General features: G+C 46.9%; 1 protein-coding gene across 1 annotated transcript in view; it reads left to right on the top strand.

Moving 5' to 3' along the window:
* SNTG2 (syntrophin gamma 2) overlaps positions 1–24344 on the top strand; it is a 200766-nt gene that overhangs the window by 60605 nt on the left and 115817 nt on the right. Inside the window, exons 2-4 of the mRNA XM_049695901.1 lie at positions 10155–10292; positions 23132–23188; positions 23277–23334. Of these exons, the coding sequence (XP_049551858.1) occupies positions 10155–10292; positions 23132–23188; positions 23277–23334 (253 nt within the window). The remainder of the gene's footprint in view (positions 1–10154; positions 10293–23131; positions 23189–23276; positions 23335–24344) is intronic.

The raw sequence follows: 24344 nt of genomic DNA, 5'->3' as shown, positions 1-24344 counted from the left end.
GAACTTGTATTCAGTATTTCATAAAATGCTAAATACCTTAACAAATAAGTCATGACATAAAGGCCCATCCTGTGACAAGACTGTTACTTTATCACATGCTGAACACGGACAGATGTACCCAAATGTATGCGATGGACATTCAAATAGCCTGAGTGTCTTTTTATATGTTTAGAGTTTTTTATGTCAGTTTATGTAAGTGGAAAAATCTTTGTCTTCTAGTTTACTTTCTAAAATTGTCTGACCTGTCTGTGAAAATGAACTATATTGCCATCAAAGTCCTGGCCATCGATTATGAAAGTGGGAATGTGAGTGTGGGCTCGTCCTGGAGGGCACCCTGAGTCTGGGAGAGCACCACGACCCAGGCCCCTGGAGGAGACTGATACCACTGTGGCCACCACGGGAGGGCGGATGGGTGTGGCAGGTGCTGGCTCTGGGGATGTGGTACCCAAGCAAGCTCTCATCTCTCTGCCCCACTTTTCTGGATGAAGGAGGAGGAGGTTGTTGGCTAGAGAGATATCCAGCTTCCTGGTGGCAGGTGTGAGGCAGGCAGAGCTTGGTCCGTCTCAGATGAGCGTTGCTTCCATGTGCCTTACCTGTGGGAAGGGTCGTTTATGGGGGTCTCACCTGCAAAAGGGGCCCTGCATACCTCCTATTCAGCCTGGGGCCGCCACAGGAGGTAACACCTGTGAAAACAGCACATTGTAAGCTCTAAAGCACTGTGACCTCACCAGCTTTGATGGTTTTTTTTTTTCTCCTGACATTTCTTTTTTGGCCAAAACACACTAAGTTAAGTCTGTTCCCCCTGGGAACTTGGAAGGAGTGGTTAAATGAAGAGATTTTAGGAGTGTCTCTATTTTGTAATTAACTGCCTTTAACCTGTAAACATCCCTAAAGAATTTAAAGGTTACTGTATATATAAAATGCCAAACACACCCCTACAATTTTACATTATAACTTTCTTAGGAAACATTTTTCAAGAGTAAGTGCAGTGTGAATTTAAAGCAGCTCAAATCCTGATTTAGCAGAACTTAAATAATTATTATAACAGGTACTGCTTAAATTAAAAGTCTAGCTTCAGCAAGAATGTCCTAACAGAAGCAATGTTGACAGTGTATCCCTTTCATTTTTATTGTACTTTGAAGTCTTTGAATCACTTTTATGTATGTATCTTATTTAATTCATTGTTGCATTGCCATGTGGGTCAAAGATAATGTCCTTTGAAATCAAAATGAATAAAATAATCATGGAATCACATGTTAACATGCAGAATGGACCATATGGGTTCACTTATCTCCCAATATAGATGCCAAAACTGATGGCCAGAGAGGAGTGATAACTTACAGAAGGTCACATAACCAAGAAAAATAGGTCAGGTGAGCATTTCCGATTAAAGCTACAGATGTAGCTTGTGTGCGTGCATCTGTAAGTTAAGCCCCGCCTGTCCGAGGCACTGCTCGGGTGGTGAGGACATGACCTCGTGGTGGTGAGCTGCCTGGGGCGTCCTCCACAGCAAGTCTCAGCACGTGACCCAGCTTTCCTGGGGATGTCGTTTGTGTCTTTTTAAACTTCAAACTCTTGCTTTTGTGGGCAGAATATTACCTGTTTTTCCAGTGTAAAGCTTCCTTTTCTGTTGGTTGGTATAAAATGAATGCATTAAGGTCCTGTTTTTCTTTACCCCTAAGAGGCAAGCGGTAGTTGTTTTGATGTATTTTTAGTGGAATATTGCCTGATTGTCATTTTTTCCCCCGTATCTGAACTCTTTGGGGACATTTGTGTTTTATTTAATTGGGGTGTAGTTGTTTTACAATGTTGTGTTAGTTTCTTCTGTACAGCGAAGTGGAGTTCCCTGTGCTATACAGCAGGTTCTCATTAGTTATCTATTTTATCCATATTAGTGTATGCATGTCAATCCCCGTCTCCCAGTTCATCCCACCCCTCTTTCCGCCCTTTTCTTTCTAAAATCTTGGTTGTGGATTTTCCTGGCGCGATGGCTCTTCCTGGCTGTCTGCCCATTGATGCCTTTATCCTTTCATTTTGTGTGAAGTGCTGCAGGACTAACAAAGTCGACTTTTTCTTTCTGGTACCGAAAGTGGCTTCATTTTTACTGATATGTAAATAGTGTGAAAAGATAACCTACCAGGAAAACCCCTGGATTGCATTCACCTTCTGCTGGTTTGAGACAGGCTATTAGAAACTTTCACAGGTAATGTCTCATTGACTCATTCTATCACCCAGGGAAGTTGGAATGATCTAATTTTACCCATCAGGAAACGGCGGCTCAGAGGAGGAAGGTGGATGGTCCAAATGTGTATGGCCAGCATGTGACAGAACTGGAATTAATTTTTATGTCCTCTGATGCTTTTTCTATGACATCACTGCTCTTCTCTACAGGATCTTTTCATTTTTTACATATTGCAAAAGTAATTGCTCAAAAGTACATAAACCTCACAGTTTCAGTTGTACCGTGTATAGAATGTCTGCAGCCTTTCAGGGAATATTTTGTATGATCTTTCATATTCGTTAGACCCAGTAAACCAAGATCAAAGAGACGATATTAGAAGTTTAGAATTCTTTATAACAAAGTACTACTTATAATGCCCTTAGGTATGTATTGCTAAAAACTGGACTAAATTAAAAATCCATCCCTGTCTTTCTCGCCGTGAACAAACTGCTAAGGGGCACAGATAGACTGTCTCCCTTCCCCGTGTGTTTTCATAGCTCTTTGTCTTTGTTTTATTTTTGCACTTGATATTCATTCTTTAATTCATTTGTCAACAATTCAGTGGAGAAAATATGCTTATTTCTGAATAAACAAGGAAAATGCATTGAGACTACCTGTGTACAATGCTCTTTGGTAGAATGGCCATGAGCATCTGGTGGGTGAGAGGTCGTCCACCGTGTTCTGTTACAGAACAGGCTTCTGTTTTGTGTGGTTCTCCTGGAAACCTTCAGCTTTGCCACACTCCTAACACATACATCACGGAGTGATTTGAGAGGGGTGTTCTTGGTTGTATAAGTAAATTAAAAAGCTATAAAACAGTTAAGTTTAGTTTTTATGATTTTTTAAAATTAGCGAGCAGACTGCCTCTTGCCACCTCCACTCGTGAAGGGCAAGCCATTTAGCAGCGAGTGTGAGAGTGGCCAGATTAAACCATCCATGATAGGTGATGCAGATACGTATATGAGAATTGGGGACGTTTACATAAAGTGTTGGGTTTTTGTTTGTTTCTTTCTTTCTCCTTTGTTTTTTAACATCTTTATTGGAGTATAATTGCTTTACAATGGTGTATTAGTTTCTGCTGTATAACAAAGTGAATCAGCTGTACATATACATATATCCCCATATCTCCTCCCTTTTGCGTCTCCCTCCCACCCTCCCTATCCCACCCCTCTAAGTGGTCACAAAGCACTGAGCTGATCTCCCTGTGCTATGCGGCTGCTTCCCACTAGCTAGCTATTTTACATTTGGTAGTGTATATATGTCCATGCTACTCTCTCACTTTGTCCCAGCTAACCCTTCCCCCTCCCCGTGTCCTCAAGTCCATTCTCTACATCTGCATCTTTATTCCTGTCCTGCCCCTAGGTTCTTCAGATCCATTTTTTTTTTTACATTTCATATATATGTGTTAGCATATCGTATTTGTTTTTCTCTTTCTGAATTACTTCACTCTGTGTGACAGACTCTAGGTCCATCCACCTCACTACAAATAACTCAATTTCATTTCTTTTTATGGTTGAGTAATATTCCATTGTGTATATGTGCCACGTCTTCTTTATCCATTCATCTGTTAGTGGACACTTAGGTTGCTTCCATGTCCTGGCTATTGTAAATAGAGCTGCAATGAACGTTGTGGTACATGACTCTTTTTGAATTATGGTTTTCTCAGGGTATATGCCTGGTAGTGAGATGGCTGGGTCATATGGTAGTTCTGTTTTTAGTCTTTTAAGGAACCTCCATACTGTTTTGCATAGTGACTGTATCAGTTTACGTTCCCATCAACAGTGCAAGAGGGTTCTCTTTTCTCCACACCCTCTCCAGCATTTATCGTTTGTAGATTTTTTGATGATGGACATTCTGACCGGTGTGAGGTGATACCTCATTGTGGTTTTGATTTGCATTTCTCTAATGATTAGTGATGTTGAGGATCCTTTCATGTATTTGTTGGCAATCTGTGTATCTTTGGAGAAATGTCTATTTAGGTCTTCTGCCCATTTTGTTTGTTTGTTTGGTTTGTTTTTGTTTTTTTTTTTTGCGGTACGCGGGCCTCTCACTGTCGTGGCCCCTCCCGTTGCGGAGCACAGGCTCCGGACGCGCAGACTCAGTGGCCGTGGCTCACGGGCCCAGCCACTCCACGGCACGTGGGATCCTCCCGGACTGGGGCATGAACCCGCGTCCCCTGCATCGGCAGGCGGACTCCCAACCACTGCGCCACCAGGGAAGCCCATCTTCTGCCCAATTTTGGATTGGGTCGTTTGTTTTTTTGATATTGAGCTGCATGAGCTGCTTATAAATTTTGGAGATTAATCCTTTGTCAGTTGCTTCATTTGCAAATATTTTCTCCCATTCTGAGGGTTGTCTTTTTGTCTTGTTTATGGTTTCCTTTGCTGTGCAAAAGCTTTGAAGTTTCATTAGGTCCCATTTGTTTATTTTTGTTTTTATTTCCATTTCTCTAGGAGGTGGATCAAAAAGGATCTTGCTGTGATTTATGTCACAGAGTGCTCTGCCTATGTTTTCCTCTAAGAGTTTGATAGTGTCCAGCCTTACATTTAGGTCTTTAATCCATTTTGAGTTTATTTTTCTGTATGGTGTTAGGGAGTGTTCTAATTTCATTCTTTTACATGTAGCTGTCCAGTTTTCCCAGCACCACTTATTGAAGAGACTGTTTTTTCTCCATTGTATATCCTTGCCTCCTTTATCAAAGATAAGGTGAGCATATGTGCGTGGCTTTATCTCTGGGCTTTCTATCCTGTTCCATTGATCTATATTTCTGTTTTTGTGCCAGTACCATACTGTGTTGATTACTGTAGCTTTGTAGTATAGTGTGCAGTCAGGGAGTCTGATTCCTCCAGCTCCATTTTTCTTTCTCAAGATTGCTTTGGCTATTCGGGGTCTTTTGTGTTTCCATACAACTTGTGAAATTTTTTGTTCTAGGTCTGTGAAAAATACCAGTGGTAGTTTGATAGGGGTTGCATTGAATCTGTAGATTGCTTTGGGTAGTATAGTCATTTTCATAATGTTGATTCTTCCAATTCAAGAACGTGGTATACCTCTCCACCTGTTTGTATTGTCTTTAATTTCTTTCATCAGTGTCTTATAGTTTTCTGCATACAAGTCTTTTGTCTTCTTAGGTAGGTTTATTCCTAGGTACTTTATTCTTTTTGTTGCAGTGGTAAATGGGAGTGTTTCCTTAATTTTTCTTTTAGGTTTTTCATCGCTAGTGTATAGGAGTGCAAGAGATTTCTGTGCATTAATTTTGTATCCTGCAACTTTACCAGATTCATTGATTAGCTCTAGTAGTTTTCTGATAGCATCTTTGGGAGTCTCTATAGTATCATGTAGGATAGTATCACATAGTATAGTATCATGTCATCTGCAAACAGTGACGGTTTTACTTCTTTTCCGATTTGGATTCCTTTTATTTCTTCTTCTTCTCTGATTGCTGTGGCTAAAACTTACAAAACTATGTTGAATAATAGTGGTGAGAGTGGGCAACCGTGTCTTGTTCCTGATCTTAGTGGAAATGGTTTCAGTTTTTCAGCATTGAGGACGATGTTGGCTGTGGGTTTGTCATATATGGCCTTTATTATGTTGAGGTAAGTTCCCTCTGTGCCTACTTTCCGGAGGGTTTTTATCATAAATGGGTGTTGACTTTGTCGCAAGCTTTCTCTGCATCTATTGAGATGATCATATGGTTTTTATCCTTCAACTTGTTAAAACGGTGTATCACATTGATTGATTTGTGTATGTTGAAGAATCCTTGCATCCCTGGGATAAACCCAACTTGATCATGGTGTGTGATCCTTTTAATGTGCTGTTGGATTCTGTTTGCTAGTATTTGTTTTTTGAAATCCTGTCATTCTAAATTTTCTCCATGCACTTCTTTACATTTATATTTATGTACAAACTTAATTTTTTATATCTTAGGTGCTGCGTGCTCTTTTGCTCTTCAAGAATTGATATCTGTGGACACTTTCCTTGCCAAGAGATACAGAACTGATATTCTAAGTACATCAGGTGTGTTAAGTCTGTTAGGCTCACGCTTAGTGTCACATTAGAGGGTAACACACTCTAACCGTGAAGACAGTGGGGAACAGTGGTTTGCATAACTCCCAGGGCGGCTGCCTGGCTGCGCCTGTGGGTGGATTCCCGGAGGCAGAGACACCCGATTCCAGATCAGGCATGACAGACGCCCTCGTTATTCCCGGACCCTTTCCAGGAGGCAGGTGGCATCTGCACCAGCCACACGTGGGCCAGCTGCTCCTCCAGGTCCCGTCCACACTAGGTACTGCTGTTCTTTTTAAATGTTTGCCTATCAAATAGTTTAAAAATCATAAATCAGGGCTTCGCTGGTGGTGCAGTGGTTGAGAGTCCGCCTGCCGATGCAGGGTTCACGGGTTCGTGCCCCGGTCCGGGAAGATCCCACATGCTGCGGAGCGGCTGGGCCCGTGAGCCATGGCCGCTGAGCCTGTGTGTCCAGAGCCTGTGCTCCGCAACGGGAGAGGCCACAGCAGTGAGAGGCCCGCATACTGCAAAAAAAAAAAAAAATCATAAATCATTGTTGAGTAACTGTGAGTCTTTGGGTTACTGGTGAGCTGGCGTCTCTTTTCAAATGTATTGTTCATTTTATTCCTTCTTTTGGGAATTCCTTTTCATGTCTTTGACGCCGTTTTTATAGGCTGTTCACTTGTCCGTCTTCGGTTGTAAGACTCTTCCTGTTAACCTCGTGTCTACTATATGCATATATTTTTGTATATGGAGTTCTTGTCATACAAAATTTTATATTTCCATGTAGTGAATTCCATGAATCTTTTTCTCAAGAATTTCTGGCTTTTGAGTTAAGCTAACCTGGTAGTTTTTCCACACACACGCTAATATTTTCTTCAAGAACTTTTGTTTTTCTATGTTTTTACAAGGGTTGATCTCTCTGGGAGTGTTTTTGAAATAAGGTATGAGAACCATGTTTATAATAATCGAAATCACTAAGCAATAGTCTTAGGGTATTTTGGGGAATTCTGCGGCGGTCCAGTGGTTCGGATGCAGCACTTCCACTGCCGAGGGCCTGGGTTCAATCCCTGGTCAGGGAACTAAGATCCCGCGAGCCATGTGGTGAGGCTACAGAAGCAGAATGTATTATGAACTATTTCCAATGATGTAATTAACCTTTCTGGAGCCTTCCTTTGCCTCTTGCATCCGGCCGTTCAGCACCACAATGTGTGGTGGGCTTAATGTTTTATGGATCAATTGTCTTCCCACAGCACCAGTCTTATTTCACAAAACGTAACTTTAGTATCATCCTGGTAAACTTCACAGTCGTCTTCATGGATTGTTATTGGAATTGCGTGGATGTGAAGATTCATTTGTGGGAAGAGGGTGGCCTTCCTACTTCACTTGTTTACAGAGCATCCCCTGCGCCCCTGGCCGATGGCTTCTGCTGTGAGAGCTGGGAACCCGGCAGTGAGGCCGGGACGCCTGGCTCCGGCACGAGGCCCACAGTCCCGTGGGCTGAAGGGAGAAGACAAAGCAGGGGGCAGGGGTTAGGGCCCTGTGGCTGGTGGGGAGGTCTGTCCACAAGGCCCGTCTCAGCCAAGACCTACAGGTGACGAGAGGGGCCGCGTGGGACTCGGAGGGACCAGGGGACACAGGAGCCGAGGACCAGGTCCTGGGCCAGGCTGGGGGCCACCGCCGGGCTGGGCGAGGACCCGGGCCAGAGGGAGAGACTCTTCAGGTGGCGAGCGGCCCTGCGCTCCTGGGAGGCCGTGTCCAGAGGATGGGTGGCCTGTGTGGACGGTGGTCTGACAGGGTCAGCCTGGGTCGGGCAGGGCTGCAGTGGGGAGGGCGGCAGCCCAGGTACTGAGCACAGCGTGGGCTCTGGGCGTTTCGTAGGCAGAGGCTGTGGGATGGGCCTCTGGTCTCACCATGCGGGTGAGGAGGGCGGGCCACGGGGGCCGCCGCGGGACAAGGACACAGCGAGGGCTCACCACTCACTGAGGCGGGGGCCCCGCACGGCAGGCGTTCGTTTTGTTCTGCATTTGGGGGGAGTTTAGGTTTGTTCTTAACGTTTTTGCTTTTGGGTACAGTTTTGTTCTTAATTTTTGGGGTTTTGAATGGCAAAGACCAACATGTAGTTTAAAGAAGTTGTTTTATTTCCGAGAAATGTCAAGACAGTGTGTTCAGTTCTGTAAAGCGGGGACCTGCTGACCGTGTCTGGTGTGAGGGAAGAACCTGGCTCGGCGGTCTCTCTTCTGTTCCTGCCTCTGCGCCTCTGGGCGGGTCCCCTGAGGACGGTGGTGCTGGGATCCCGGGAAGGGGGCTGTTACGTTTATATTACGGGGATCTTCATCTCTGGCGCACTCATGCCATTTGACAGAAGAGGAGTGATTTTCTAGAAGAAAGTGATGAGAAGAAGATTGTGATTTTGAGTGGAATGCTGAATGCCCTCCAGTTTGGTCATGTTCCTGACTTTATTTTGCAACAGTTTGAGCAGCAGTTGGCTTTACTTCGGGCAGCGTCACGGGGTCAGATAGCACCTTAAGGCAACAGATGACTCGACTTAGTTCTCCACTGAATCCCTTTGCTTTCAGTAGCTGACTCTTTAAATGTCTAACACAGTTTAAATACTGTGTTTAACTTGTTAAAGCTCTGCCACCCTTCCTTTGGCCTCTGACCTGTGTTCTCGTGGGCCGGGTGGAGGGGGTTTCGTCCCCAAGACAACAGACTGGGAGAAACGTGGGTTGGTCGGTGATGAATTAGCCAGAAGTGAACACTGTACGTGAGCATGTGCTTTACGCATCGATAGAAATGGGTCGACGTTGCGCCTCTTCGATGTGAACCCGAAACGGTTCTCCCTCTGAACGACACGCAAGGATCAGCCCTCTCCCTGCGGGGCTGCCCTGGTCTCGGGTTCCCTTGGGTGCTGGCTCCCTCCAGCCCTGGCCCCGCCAGCAGCCACCCCGGGTCGTCTCCTGAGTGTCCCCACCGACTCCACGTGGCCAAGGCCCCCAGGGAACGGCTGTTCCGTGCGGTCAACCCCACAAGCGTGTTCGTGGGCGCATCCGTGACTCGGGAGCCGGCGAACCTCCTGTTCCCACAGAGACACCACGTCCTGCTGGATTAAAGCTTGTTTTATAAAAGGATGCATGATGACCTCTGACCCCGCAGTAGGAATAAAACGCCTCCTTGCAGACACTGCCTCTTAGTCTTTTTTTTTTTTATCAGCCTTTGGTTTTACTTTGAGTTCAGGATTCCTAAGTTCACAACTGAGGGCTTGTCTGTGTGAGCCAAACCTCATCGTCCTGCCCTGAGCAGTCACAGCACACTGACACGTATGCTGCGTGCCTTTGCGTGTTACGTGTGCGTGTGTGCACGTGTGCCTGCTTGGACGGCAGGGGGAGAGGCCGCACCTGGTCGCACCCTCACTGCAGTGAGCCCTGGGGCCCTCTGGTCCTGGCCTGAGGACCCGACCCCTGCGGCCTTCCCCCGCATCTCGCCCCTCCTACCCCGCTCCTGGCTGCAGGGCTGTGTCCGAGGCCGTGTTGGCCGGAGCCCTGTGCAGGCACAAGAGGGACAGGAGGGCCGTCCGAGTGCTCGCCCGGGACCCGTGCCCACCTGTGTGACCGGGCGCCGCTCAGTCAGGGGCGGGTCGATGACTTCACGCGGACGAGGTGACTTCTTCTAATTTATCCGAAGGTGCCTTACTGACTCATCGTTCTCCACCTGCTAAAAGCATGTTTTATACAAATCCTATAAAAACTACTCAGGAAGAAATATTAAAAATTCCATTATCTTGTGCTAAATTAATCAAATCCTAGTCAGATGCATGGGTATGTGATAAATACACAGGCGTGTTTCAGGAGGTGTGAACAGGGGCAGGCGCGTCTTGTCAGGGTCCGTGCTCTCCCGTCCTCACACCCTCTTCGTCTCTGTTTCGTTTCAGACTAAAACCGGGACTGCCTTGTTGCACGGTGAAGGGTCTGGACACGCCTATGACATTCGCCTGAAGCTAACGAAAGAGGTACTGACAATTCAAAAACAAGATGTCATCTGTGTTAGTGGCAGCAATCACAGTGCAAATGTAAGTGCTTCTGCGTCTGCAGGCCCCAGGGGTTTGTCTCAGAGTGTGTCTCGTAGATCAGCCCAGAGGCCTCCCCGGACGAAAGCCCCCTAAGAGTGGTCCTGCGGGACGTGGCCTGACAAGGTCCTCAGCCGTATCTAAATGTCCCCATTATTGCAAAGCAAAGCATCTTTTCAAGTTTGTATCGTTTACACTCTCCCTGACTTTCTTAATTTCTTCATTAATGTATTTTCCTTGAGCAGCTTTGTATTAAAAATATCCCCAGACACCGCAGCATGAGATTGGACATATTCTCATTGGAAACTAGAGAGACGTAACTCGACAGATAATCTAATTCCTGAAAGAATAATAACTTGAGGGCTCCCATCTAGAACGACAGGCAATGAAAGATGCAGCAGGTGTTTTTCAGTGTCAGCCTGGTCCCTGCCTCTGTGGATACAAGAAGGGATTTTCACATAAAGCTTGGTCCTTCTCAGCTTCAGTCAATTACAAGTGCAATTTTCTAAAGGGGAAGAAACTTATGTATTAGATGTGTTAGAATATTGAATAAAGATGAGGGAAAAATGCTTTTGCAAGTTTTATCTCCAAGTTTAACTTGGGACTATTGCAAATGATGTATATATGTATACAATATATTATACTTGAAATTTCCTATTTTCCTTCCAGTGGACTTAAATGGCTGTGGATATACAGGTGCATTTTGTGTTACATATCCACATATATGATTATATAGAGAAATTATCAACATCAGTCATTACTCTTTCCTTTGAATAGACCTTCCCATTAGCTGTGAAAATGATGAGCAGGAAACCATGTAGAGGAAAGGAGGTTCCCTCCGTGTATTTTTGGAAGATCCCTGAAGCTCTTCCATCCCCAGGTCACGGCTGGCTCTTCTGGAGGCTCTGGACACCCTTATTTGTGTGGGTTTCTGGGTCCTCACGACCTTTATGTTGGAGATGACATAAACAGGTCCATCCGCAGTCCTGCAGTCAACGTGTCCTCATCAGGTTCCCTGACGTCAGGTGACCTTGCCTCTGTGTCCACACACACATGGCACTTTATGACCCTCAGCGCTCATGTCTCCACCTGGATGGCATTCTCTTCCTTCTGTCCTGGAGCCCAAGGCCACCCCCCACGCCCCGTCGCCCGCCTGCTGCGCCCATTCTGGCCGCCGGCCTTGATCGAGGGCACCCCTTTGGGTCCAGGACGGTGGAGCCACACGAGGAGGGCGAGAGACAGGACACCGTCCTTCCCAGGGCTCCCCCCTGGAACCTCAGGCCCGGATCCTGCATCCCGACCTCCAGAGCCCCCAGTGCGCCCTGCAGAGCCCCACCCCGGCACCAGCTCTTGCTAAGACTCCCGCTGGCCCCCAGTCTGATCTCTCTAGAACAGATAAAGCAGTCTTGTGCTCACCTTCTCTGGCCCCGTCACTGACCTTCCCTTTGCTAATTTCCCTCCACGTGTTCTAAATACCACACGGGACGGGGGATGGTGGGGAGAGGGGGAAGCAGGGGCATTTTGTAAACACTTAAGTGTCACCCTTCTTAATAGTGAATTTGCACCCTACAGAAAATCGCAGACAAGTTACAGTAAAAGCAGGTAATGTTTCTGTGCTGTGTTGTCCAGGAAAAATAAATTACACTTTTTAGAATTCAGCGTTGGATTCTCTGCCCAAGGTTATGTTCTTGATGAAAATTATCGGCTCCTTCATAAGAAAAATGGGTGAGTGTTCAGACCTATACATTTATGTTTACAATTTCAAGTGATTTATTGGCGCCTAAAGCTCGATATTAGAACTCCCTGCTCTAAGTTAGAGGGTGGGGCACGTGGACTTGTTCCGGGTCTCTGCCGGCTCCATCCCTACTGGTCTCTGCTGATTCCTTAGGAAGCCCTCCTTTGTAGGAAAGGAGGGAGTATCTCCTTGAGTAAACATGCCTATCTGGGCTAGATAATTGGGAGGGAGATTCTGAGGACATTTTTGTACCTAGAAGAACATACTCAGCTACTGAGATCAGAATGTCTACTCTACCCCAGATACAGAATCACATTGGGTTCAATCCCATTACTCAGGAACAGTTGAAACCCTGTGTTCTTCAGATGATTATAAAAATAAAGCCAACCTGGACATGGGAGTTTATCGTGTGTTTGGAGAATGAGAAAGACGACTCTTCACAAAGGCCACGGCTGTTGGTACAGAATCAGGACACCTCTAAGGGGGTCGGACCATAGCGATTCTCGTATATTCATATCGTTGACTGTTTCCGCGTTAACCTCCACCAGAGAAGCTGGTGGAGAGCGGTTATTTTCCATCGAAAATATTCTGAGGAGCAGGAAAGGAAGATGTAATAACGATGATTCCTCAGCTGATCAGCAGAAATGAGTGTGAATTTTACATCTCGCCAAACCTTGAGTCCCTGGGATCCCAGGAAATGAAAAATGTACCATCAGATTCAGCTCAACACACATTTACAGAAGGTAAAGTCAAGCAGTACCTGGCTTGTCACTGGGACCCCGAGGCCCAGCTAGTGCCTTAGAACAGGCGCTTCACTGTCGTGTGGGCGGCTCACACCGGTGCTTTGATTTTCAAGATCAGTTTTCTTAATAGAAAATAATAATAATAATAATAACACTGATGGTCGATTCTTACATTTCAAGCTCTGTTCTCAGTGGGGGGTATATGCTTGCTTCAAAATCAACACACTTTGTGATCCAACGTGTACTCAGAATGGGAGCCTGGAGGGAATTTGGTTCTCTCAAAACCTAAGACCGTTTACACTGAACTTTACACCTTGGGTTGCACTTATATTCTTTTTTTTTTTTAATTATTTAATTATTTATTTTTGCTGTGTTGGGTCTTCGTTTCTGTGCGAGGGCTTTCTCTAGTTGCGGCAAGTGGGGGCCACCCTTCATCGCGGTGCGCGGGCCTCTCACTGTCGCGGCCTCTCTTGTTGCAGAGCACAGGCTCCAGACGCGCAGGCTCAGTAGTTGTGGCTCACGGGCCTAGTTGCTCCGCAGCATGTGGGATCTTCCCAGACCAGGGCTCGAACCCGTGTCCCCTGCATTGACAGGCAGATTCTCAACCACTGCGCCACCAGGGAAGCCCCTGCGCTTATATTCTTGATTGTTTGAGAAGTCAGGATTAAGGAGGAGACTTGTATTTTGTTTTCTTGAAACTGCTGAAAAAATAAGCATTATATCAGTTAAGAATGGATGTTACTCTTATCGGGAAAGAAGGAGAGGAAACTCAATTTATTCTTTAATAAAAACCAATAGATTCTCAAATCTGCTGATTCATTATCAGACTTCAGAATCGGTGACTTCATATTTCATTTATATTCCTATCCGTTCAGATCACCGTGGCGCTTGGAATGCTTAGAGTCTCCGGGTTTTCTAATTATCTCCTAAAGAGAGTGTGTGCTTTGCACTATGGAAGAGCTGGCTTGTTCTCGCATTTCCGAGTTTCTGTCTAGATTGCTTTATTTTTGACATATTTTATTTTTCTAAACTGTAAGTTTACATTTGTGGTTTGAGTATAGTGAGGGAGTTACATATAAAGAAAAAAATTTAGAAGATCTCTGTGTTGTATTTGGCCCTTTAAGTCATGGCACGTTTATGGTTGGAAGGTATTCTGGAGAATTCCATACCCTCATTTTACTGTTTGGGAAATTAAGATTCAGGAAGAGGAAGTTGTTGGTCTGAGTTCACAAAGTTAATTACAGAATTAGGCAGCATCTTAGCTACTCCTCTGCTAACGTATAGTCCAGGGATGCTGCCTGGTAAATTCTCAGGGTAGCGCAGAGCAGTGCAGACAGCCCAGGGAAGCACAAGCATCGCTGAACCCTGAAAATGCTGGGCGGCCGTTCACACAGCGTGAGCTGGACTGGGTTTGCCGCCCCACGGGAGCTGGGTACAGCCGTCAGAGTGGACATCAGGAGGCAGCCTGGGCTAGAGCCAGAGGAGGGGACAGACCGGACTCTCCTAAGCCCCACCTGGAGGAAGAAAGCCCCAGGTCACAGGTTTAGAGTGTGAACTTGGAAACCAAGTCCTTCCCACAGAAGGGGCAGTGAGAGTTTTTGCCTGGCTGGGATTGGCTTCAGAAGGAAGAGGGCCCAAACCAGACAATTGTCCCCTGAGGACCCCTCCCCGACCTCCGCTCACTTGGGTCTGGTGCTGGAGTCTACACGTCCCATGTGGCACGAAGAGCCTCCAGCTGAAAACGAAGTTCGAGGTGGTGTCAGGTGTGCGGGTCCCCAGGTCCACGCGGAAGGAAGATGCAGGTCGCTTCTGGAGGAACACACTCACAGGTCTGAGACGACTCCCAGCTCCGGGTTCATGGGGACCTGCAGGGATGAAGCCACAGGGAGGAAAACCACCGTGAACCAGAGACGCAGAGATGGGCCTGTGGAGACTTGGGGTTCTGAGAGGGTCAGGTGCGTTGCATGCAAGGTGCACGTTCATTACATCTGAAGACTAAACGGGAGGTTCTAACAGTCGGACAAAGGAAGGAGGGTTGTAAAAAGGGAGCCAGCCAATGCGAGACGAGCCACAGATGGTCAGTGAAATCGGAATTTCAACGTATCAGTTAAATAAGAAACGAAGCGTCCGAGCTGTGAAGTAGATCTGAAGAAGTCTCCGGAAGGAAACGTCAAGAGCTGGAACACATAGATGAGTGGCGTGGAGGCCCCGCGGGCAGCGAGGGAGCTGGCGGGTGGACGCGGGGAGCCGCAGGGAGAAGGTGGGGGGAGGGGAGCCGGGACCAGACGCCCCGCGAGTCCCTAGTGGTGAAGGACCTGGATCTGGGGTCTGGGACCCCAACAGATTCCGAGAGGCGGAGGCCTGCTCTCCTTTTCTGTACCTGCTCCTCTGGTTTGTGATCAGGGGCCTCGCACAGAGCTGGAGGTGTCTGCTCTGGTCTCTTTCTGGAAGCGTGTGTGTCCTGTCGGTGTTCGGTCTTCTTCACGGGTCTGTCTGGCTAATATCACGAACCTGCGAACTGATGGTAGAAATCAGAATCGGGCCCGGAAACTTTTTGCTCTGCGTTCCAGGCACCGCGTACGCTGGCCCTGACCTGACCTCACGGCCTTCCACTCGCTTGTCCCCTGTGGACACACGTTGGGTCGTGGCCCCTGTGCTGTGGACACGTGGGCATTTGCAGACGTCTGTGAGCTGGCCCTGCCGCTCTCTGGGGCTGTGTGCACCCTCCCACCCAGGAGCTGGCTTGCTCCCTCCTTGGTTTCCCACTTGCATCTTTGCACCTGTGTGGGCAAGTGGCGTTTGAGCAGAAGTAGATGCACTTCCGATCACGTTCGTGAGGACCGCTGAGCGCACGTGATGCACTGATTGGTGGCCACATGGTCCTGAGCCCGCGAGAGGCGTCTGCAGATTGTCCAGTACATCCCGATGGTCCACGGAGCCTGTTAAAAGCATTTTCAAAAATTAGGTTTATGGCTTACGTAACAGATCCTGTGAAGAGTATCAGCAGATTGCTATTTTAGTGTATTTAGTGTATTGATTCAAGAACTAAACTTGGATTAAACTTTCTGAGACAGATGAATTTGTTATCACGACACCTGCCAAAGTAATGGCCGTTTCTGACAACTTCTGTACATGGTGCACAACACACACAATTCGATAATTGCTTTTTGTTGTACAATAAATGCCTTATTACTACTTTTATCCACTTAAACTGATACCCTTTCTGTAGTCCCCTTTTGCTTCCTATTCTTTGGGTCCATAAATCAGGAGTAGGTACCACCTCTATCTGTTTTAGTATTTAATTTAAAATTTTTTTGAATTCAATTAATTGAATTAAATTTCTTTCTTTGAATTTAATCTTATTACAGTATTGTATTTTCTTACACTAGTAATTATTGATTTCCCATCAGGCGTTTTGTCATTCAGCCAAAGTACCAGTGACCTAGTAACAAAACACTCTTCTGAACTCATTGGATACATTTCCTCAGCTTTGTATATTTCCCTGTTCTTGATACCTGCTTACTGACAAACATTCATTAGTTTCTTAATTTTTTCCATTTTTCCAGGACCTCAGCTGAAAATCCATTTCCTTTTAGTTTCTGAAAATTGGTTTCTACGTGTATATTCACACTGTAAACTGGCTCTGGGTCTCTAAGTGCTGCCTCCTGGGTCTTAGTGAGTTCCTGGTCCAGAAGGTTCCTGCGTTATCCTGCCGGGGAGGAGCGAGCCCCAGTTACATCTGTGAGATGCAGGTCACTGGACCCCTGGGCCATTGCTCCAGCCAGTTCATCGATGCGGGGCAGATACTCCTCCTTGCAGAGTGAAACACCACATCAGAAGGATTGGCGATCATTCCTATAAACTAGGATACCAAAGACAAAACCACCGTCTGAGCTTTCCTTTTTCAATGATTAACCCACTAGTTGAAGGATTATATACGATCTTTGGGGTGGGCCTGTATGAAAAAATTACTATGAACTATTCACTCATTATTAGTACTCTTTTGTCCCAGAGGAAATCTCTCTCTATATATATATTCTTGTGATTGACTGACTGACTTTTAGTTGGAAGCAATCCTGCTCATGGAAATCACTGACTAGCCCTCTGCACGTGCTGGCATTAGCGATTCGTTCCTGTTTGAAATCTGTGTGTCGTGGAAAGGCCGCCTTTCTGCTCGGGAGGGTCATTTCCAGAAGAATCCTCTCCGTAGCTGAGGGCTGGGTGGTGAGAGAGGGTGCCCGCGTGGAAACAGATCCAAGACACAGAAGGGGCCCTGCAGAGTGCAGGTCCGTCCTGAGACGCGACCCGTGAGCCCTCCCGGGGGAGGGGGTGGGAGCCGCGGAGTTGAACCAGCGCTGCCGAAGTCGCGCCCTCAGGAGGAGGGTGGGCAATCTCTCCCGAGAGGCTTCCGGACAAGCACCGAAGTGCAGGTGTCAGCCAGTAGCCAGGAATTCCCTCCTGCCGCCAGGACAGTGGCTGACTCCTGGCTTGTGGGATTCTCCCGGGCCCTGGCCCTCAGTGCTGTGCATTTGCTCATTAAAACGCCGAGGATTCGCCACGTAGTCCATTTCACCACAGTAGGGTGGTTCTGGCTTTAAAAATGTGAAAACCTTGAATTAGGGAATAGATGGGGCGAATTCGTTATAAAGGTTTATACCGCGACTTAGTTGAAGGGTAAAATAATAATTTATACATGTTTGTCTGCGTTTGTGTGCACACAAGCCACTGTGTAAGGAAATTAAATGCAAAAATATGTCATTCAATGAAACTTTGAATAACTAAAATCATAATAGCAATGTATTTTGCGTAATCTACTAAACATTTTTATTATTGTTTCCTTTAATTATGTAATTTTTCAACATAGAAAAAGTTGAAAAGTAATACGCAGAACCCCATGTAATTATCATCCGTATTTACCATATACCAACATATTTGCTTTAAATCTCTCCACTTTTTTAAAGAAATGAAATGTGCAGATACCGCTGAAGCCCCGCTATACTGATACTCGTATACACTGTTCCATTTAAATTTTCATTCTTACTTTACGTGGACTTTCCACAGCCAAATGGTGCTTCTCAATTTATATGAGTGGAATGACATTGTTCCTTCACTTGCAAATACTGTGCTATTTAAACTCACCCGTGAGACTATGGCGACGTGGTACCTGTGGATGGTCACTTCATCCCTGTGGTGACTGCAGACTCCCCTGTGAATAACCCAGAGGTGACTGATGCCTTTCCTGCACATTCTTGTTTGGATTCAAGCCCCCAAGAAGAGTCTGTGTTTTAAATTCAGCCAATATTTTGATCTCAGGTAACCTTACTTCCCAATAACGCATACATTCTTTCAAAACCCATTTTTGACCCCAGTGCGGTGAACTCTCTTTGTTGAGGTTTTGTGGGATGAACAGGAAGATGATCGTGCAACGTCTGCTCAGCTGCCGCTCAGCTTCGTGCGAATAGTAACCATCCGAGCTCAGAGGAGCTGGCCAATCAGATGCCAGGGCTCAGAATACCAGTCAGGGCAACGAGCGGACAGAGAAGGCTGAGCCTTTATCACTTGCTGTGACCGCGCAGGCAGAGCTGGGGCAGGGGGGGCGCCCCCCATGGCTTCCGATGCCGGGTGGCTCTGGGAGGGTCCCTGCCCACCGGAGCCCTGAGCACAAAGCTCCTGTGTTTCATGGGTCCCGGGGGTGTTTGGGGTGGGAGGGTCCTGGGTGCTGGCCCAGCCCGGGTGGAGCATCTCCAGGGCTCCCTCCGCCGCAGCAAGGCCTGGCCGAGACCTCAGACGAAGGGCCCCCGCGGACGTGCGGGGCAGGGCGTGCAGAGTCGCGGTCGTGTAGGAGCCCGGCGTTAGGGCGCCGTCGGTGCGCGGGTCCGGGGTGTGGAGGGCCGCTCCCCCGTCAATGCCATGGTCAGGCCTGAAAGATCACACGTAGCGTCTGGCAACTCCTCCCGAGGCCGGACTACTGTAGGAGGTTTCGGTATTTTTAAATTCTAGGGATTGTGGTACATTTTTGGAAACTCCGAGTCTGGTATACTGATTTTTAAGTCCTCTTAAGGCGGATTTGAGTCCGTTACCGAATTGAACAAATATGCACGAGAGTTTTCAAATAACTATTATTGTTTTGAAATACTTACCACAATCCATGGAGGAATAATTTACTTATTTCAAGTGGCAAGTCCAGACTCTTCACTGATTGAGGGAATTTCGCTTGAGTGGACGGTTTAAAAAGAGGGGAGAGAGGCCACGGCCCTGTCCTGAAAGACACCTTCCAGGTGTTTGCTCCCTGGAGAATCCCAGCCCTGTGGACGGAGGCCCCTGGGGTCTGACACCCCTCCTCCGAAACCCTCCTCAACATCAAAGTCCAGTAACACTTTATTTTCTGGAAAAATAATAATTTTTAAACAAGTATTTGTGTGTGTGTGCGAGAAATAAAATACTTCAGAAAATTCTTTCCCTAAGTTGCTAATTTTAAAAGTTGCTCTTTCAGGCCCTTCAATTATGTCATGGAAACTCAGGCTCATGCCTCTGTCACTGTTTTCCCACCTGCTCTCTCCTTTCCTCCTTGAGCAGCAGGTGTGGCTCAGGTGGTCCCGATGGGGTGCAGGTGGGAGCCCCCGGGGAGGGGCGCAGAGGCCGCACTTGGAGTCCTCCACTGATGGGAGGTTCTTGAGTGAAGAAAGCCCAGGCTGGGGAGAGGGTATCGGGCCTGCTGGCACAGTCCCGCAAAGGCAACTTTTATTTTAACTGCTGCCTGAAACCCATCTTTCTGGAGACCGCAACAGTCAGAGCTGAACATCTGTTAACAGCTGTAACAAATTTGAAGTTAGTGTTAAGTCCGCACTTTAAATGCCTGAGTAAAAACGTGTGGCCAGATCGTACATATGCTGCAGCAGTACCTGAAGATCAGTATTTTAGAGCAAGACAGAGTAGGAAATCCAACTTTCAGTATCCCCAAGTCGCTTTCTCTTATAATAGGTAAGAATTGTCTCAAAATGTTTACAGTCAGGTAACATGGGCGTAGCGGAGTCTTGCTACGGTGATGGCTCCAGGATGCAGACGTGAATGACCATCAAACATAGCTGGGGATTCAATGATAAAGTGCAGAAGAATATTTGCTGAAGGACCTTACTTCTTATGTTTGTGAAGAAAGAAGTGCGGGACTGAGCTGAAGAGAATCGGTTGGATGGTTTTCTTAGGTTCCACAGTTCATCCTCCAGAGGTCTCATCGGTCAGTCTGCTTGTGCTCTGGACCCTCGGACTGGCGGAAGAGCCCGGATTACAGGGAAGACGCATCTGAAGGGAGCGGAGGCCCCTCCCACACTGTGTCCTCTTATAACTGAGCCTCTCGTTGGGTCATATCTGGTTCCCGATCTTCTGGGCAGTTGATCCTGCAGAGTGTGTACTGAGTAAACTAACTGAAGAATGACTATTTGGTTTAATTAGAAGATGCCTTTGATAACATTAGTTCTGTCTGGATCGCTGACGGAACCACGATGGAGCATTCTATGCAGGACCTTAAGTCAAAAGGATCAGCCCTGGCTTGGCTGTGAGGTCGTGAGTGTCAGGACGCAGAAGGAAGAGTGGCTTTGTCTGGGCTGTGGTGTAAAAGGTTTCAGTTAAAAGCTGCAGAACTTTTGTTTCCTATTTAGTTTTCACCATCCACTAATTTTTACAAATTGTGTTTTGAAAAATAAGGTGCTTGTATGTGATACTGTTCAACTCTTTTAGAACCTTAATATCGATAGTTATGTAATCTTCATTGAAGAGAGCATGGATTAGCCGAGCCTCTTCTCCCAACTTTAAAATATTAGATTCTGTGATGCTTGAATGAGGGGGTTTTAAAAGATACGGAAGAACAACTTTTCATAGAAGAGACTCAACATCCCGGTGTTTTTATGAAACTCGATGGTTTGCAACATTCCTTCCCATAATTCCCTTGCTTGGCCTCTGTCTTGGCAATTCAGGCCGCCCTGACAACATACCGCAGACGAGGGGGTAGACGGGGGTGGGGGTGGGGGTGGAGCTTGAACAACAGGCGTTTCTTTTTCTCACCGTCTGGAGGCCAGAAGCCCACGGTCAAGGGGCGGGCCAGGCTCTGGCCAGGTTTCTGGATGCCCTCTGCCAGACGTCTGTCCTCTTGCCGTGTCCTCTGTGTGCAGAGAGGGCTCGGGGGGCGCTTGCTCCTCCTGTAGGACCAGCCCCTCTGTGGCCTCGTTTAACCTTAGGCTAAGCCTCTGAAAGGCCCGATCTCCAGACACAGTCAGCAGGTGGGTAGGGCTTCCGCATAGGGATCTGGGGGACACGGTTCGGTTCACAGCAGCTTCCTGTGTAGGAAACTCAGAAGCGTGCAGAAACTCAGCTTTGCCGAGCTTTAGATGCCGGGACCGCGTGTGCTCAGAAAGGACATCTCAGCAGGTTGCATAGAGCAAATATGTGAATAAGCAGTGTTCTGGCTTGGCCGGAATAAGCAGCAGTAGGCTCTTCGAGTTCTCTTAAACACACACTAAAGAGCTTTGTGGCCTAATTTCCTTTCCTCACCAGTTAGGCGTATTAGAACAGATTGTTGGTGTGCATTGACACACTTTGCCACAGTTGTGGCCATTTCCTGACATTTCCTTTACATTGTCTGCCCAAGGTCGATACATGAATAAAATGATGGATTGGAAAGGGCATTTTTTTGGTGAGGTCAGTTGAGGCAGAAACCAACTTACTCCTTCTCAAAATATATTTTCACCAATATTTGCCCTCAGTGAGGTTCAAATGCTTATATTAATGGCTAAAATGAAAAACATTATCGAATGTTTTGAGAAATACCGTAGAGATTCCTGGTTGGTGATCCAACTTTCTCATCTTCTGATGCTCAGGAAGTTTCCCTTGCAAGCATCAGTGTGACTACGTCACACGTGGGAACTGCCTTGTGCCCACTTTGGGCACAGCTGGACCCAGAGTTCCCCCCTCCGCCCACCGTGTCGGCTGTGCTTTGCCTCTGTGTAGGTGACAGGAGTATTCCTGGAACGTGGTCTCGATGTCACCTGGTGTCCCTGTCACACGAGTGTCACCTGCTGGTCTCCAGTGTCTCATTGGGAGTCCAGCCCAGGACCAGGGAAAAGGCAAAACGATTCTTCTGATGCCAAAGTCCCGAATTATAGCTCTTTTTCCATGTATGATTATATAAGTATTTCATCAGTTCAAAATGTTACATGTGCGAAAGAGCTCAGAATTATAAAATGTGTTCCACGTATACACTTTAAAATAGTTTTATTTGCTCTAATTTTTGGTTTCTTTCCTTTAAGCTTATAATGTATCCACTCCTGAGAATTAAATTACAAATGGATTTTAAATACTAAAATAATAAATAAAAATAATATGATAAATATAAATAAAACAATACAAATAAAAACTTGTAATAAGATTACAAGTGGCTCTACAGTTTCCGTGTCTCTCCTCACTGGTGGTGAGCGGGCCCCAGGCTCGGGCAGGACCCCCCAGGCTTGGGCAGGACCCCCGGCTCTTCCCGGACCCTTGACTCGCTCTCTGCTGTTGCTCTGCAAACACACAGGCTTTAGAGTCATTGAGTCTAAAAGCGCTTACGTTTTCCCTTAATAATCACAGCAACGCGTGTCCCTGTTTTATTCCGATAGTACCTTTTGGAGGCAAACACACTTCCTACACCCCTTCATCTAACCCCAGGCCGCCCTACTCATGCCCTCTCAGCTTCACAACTATCAAATAGTCAGTTGAGACCAAAATAAAATACGTTACGTGATTGAGCATGTAAGAGATGGAGACACTGACCAGCCCGTCAGCCCACAGGGGCAGCGTGGATCTTGGCTTCTCATCAGCAGCGACACCTTTAAACAAGGTCAGGACGTGAGATAATCGATCGTTCATGAGTTAACATTGAATACTAACAAGTGGACTAAAAGCGATTGCACTGTACAGAGAAGTGTGGTGCAAAGGGAGCCCGTTTTGGGATTAGTGGAAAGACAGATTTTAGAAACAGAGCAGAGTGTGTGCTCTGCAGCCTCCCCGTCTGTCACCTGGGGAACCAGGGCCGGTATTTCCCTCAGGGGCCTCACTTCCTCAGACAAAATGGGGGTAAGATGACCCCAGCTTTGCAGGAATCTTGTGTAAAGAATGCACCTAATGGTGTCTGTTCTTATCAGTATCTTTGTTTCCGTGTAATACTGCAGATGGAGATTTGAAGTGGTACCATCACTGTAGTAATTAAGCAACGTCCCTTTGGAAGTATAAACAGCCACTAAAGTTTTAATTAAGAAGTTATATATACATTTTGCATTCACTTTCTGATTGTGCATTTTAACCTAAACTGGGTTTGTTTTCTAAATTTCTTAAAGCACAGAACTGTTACGCTTCGCAGACAGCCCGTGGGCGGCTTGGGCCTGAGCATAAAGGTATGAGCGCACTGGATGTTCCTCGACGCACTTTTCCATGAAGGTCCCCGCGCTGATCTTAACTGCGCTCCTGCTTCCTGTCTTGCAGGGCGGTGTGGAGCACGGAGTCCCGGTCGTCATATCGAAGATATTCAAAGACCACGCAGGTGAAAGCCGCTGAGTGATTGTGAGCATGGCAGCAGTCTGGAAGGCAGTGCACTGTCTTAAATGAGGAGATAGCAGCTGTGTGTGTTGCTTGGTTATCTGCCTGCCGTCTTAGTTTGTAGCTGTCCGCTCTCCCATCCCTGCTGCCACGCGGCCCTTTTTCGTTTCCCCTGATCCCGTGAGCCCTTAAGAGAGATACTGACTCGCAGCGTGGTGTCAAGTCATCCCCAGGAGACACGGACACGGCAGTGGTTTGAGCTCTGGTTTCTCAGGAAAGACGAAGCACTGGGGGGATGCAGTGTGCACAGAGTCGGTGGTGATGAGGTTTCTCGTGTAAAATGGCATCACAGCCGTGAGCGAGAGGCCTCTGCGGTGCTGACGGTAGCTCGTTAATCGCTGACACAGTGAATCGATGGCTTTGGGAGCAGATCAGTGTGTGTAGAAGTGAGAGTGGGGACGGGATTCCTTCTTGTAATGGGCAAGTGGAATGTTGTACAAACCAAGTGTAACAGTTGTACAATCAAGCACTGCAGTTGTGCAGTCGAAAAGCTTGCAGGAGCTCAGAGGTCCCTGCGTTTGGAGTGAGGGTCCACAGGGAGAACGAATCAATTCGTCACTGAACTCGGAGTGTTTAATCATTTCTGCGAGACCGTAACCACCTGGCTGGCTGATTAATACTTGAAGGAAGGATTTGCTCAAATCTGCTTCTGCTCCTATAATCCTTGTGAGCATTCTCAGTTCTTTTTTATAAGTAAAGTTTTAAATTTGTGGATATGAATATAAGTTTCAGAAGAGAAAGGGAATAAGATTAAAATCAGAAAAGGATTTCACGCTCAGTTCAGGAAGCGCATCCACCTTCTCTGCAGAGGTGTGAACAGGCCGAGGAGGCCGCGCGAAAAGGATTTCACGCTCAGTTCAGGAAGCGCGTCTACCTTCTCTGCAGAGGTGTGAGCAGGCCGAGGAGGCCGCGCGAAAAGGATTTCACGCTCAGTTCAGGAAGCGCCTCTACCTT

The sequence above is a fragment of the Orcinus orca genome, chromosome 13, assembly GCF_937001465.1.
Source record: "Orcinus orca chromosome 13, mOrcOrc1.1, whole genome shotgun sequence".
NCBI lineage: Eukaryota > Metazoa > Chordata > Mammalia > Artiodactyla > Delphinidae > Orcinus > Orcinus orca.
This window is presented reverse-complemented; position numbering and strand designations above follow the sequence as displayed.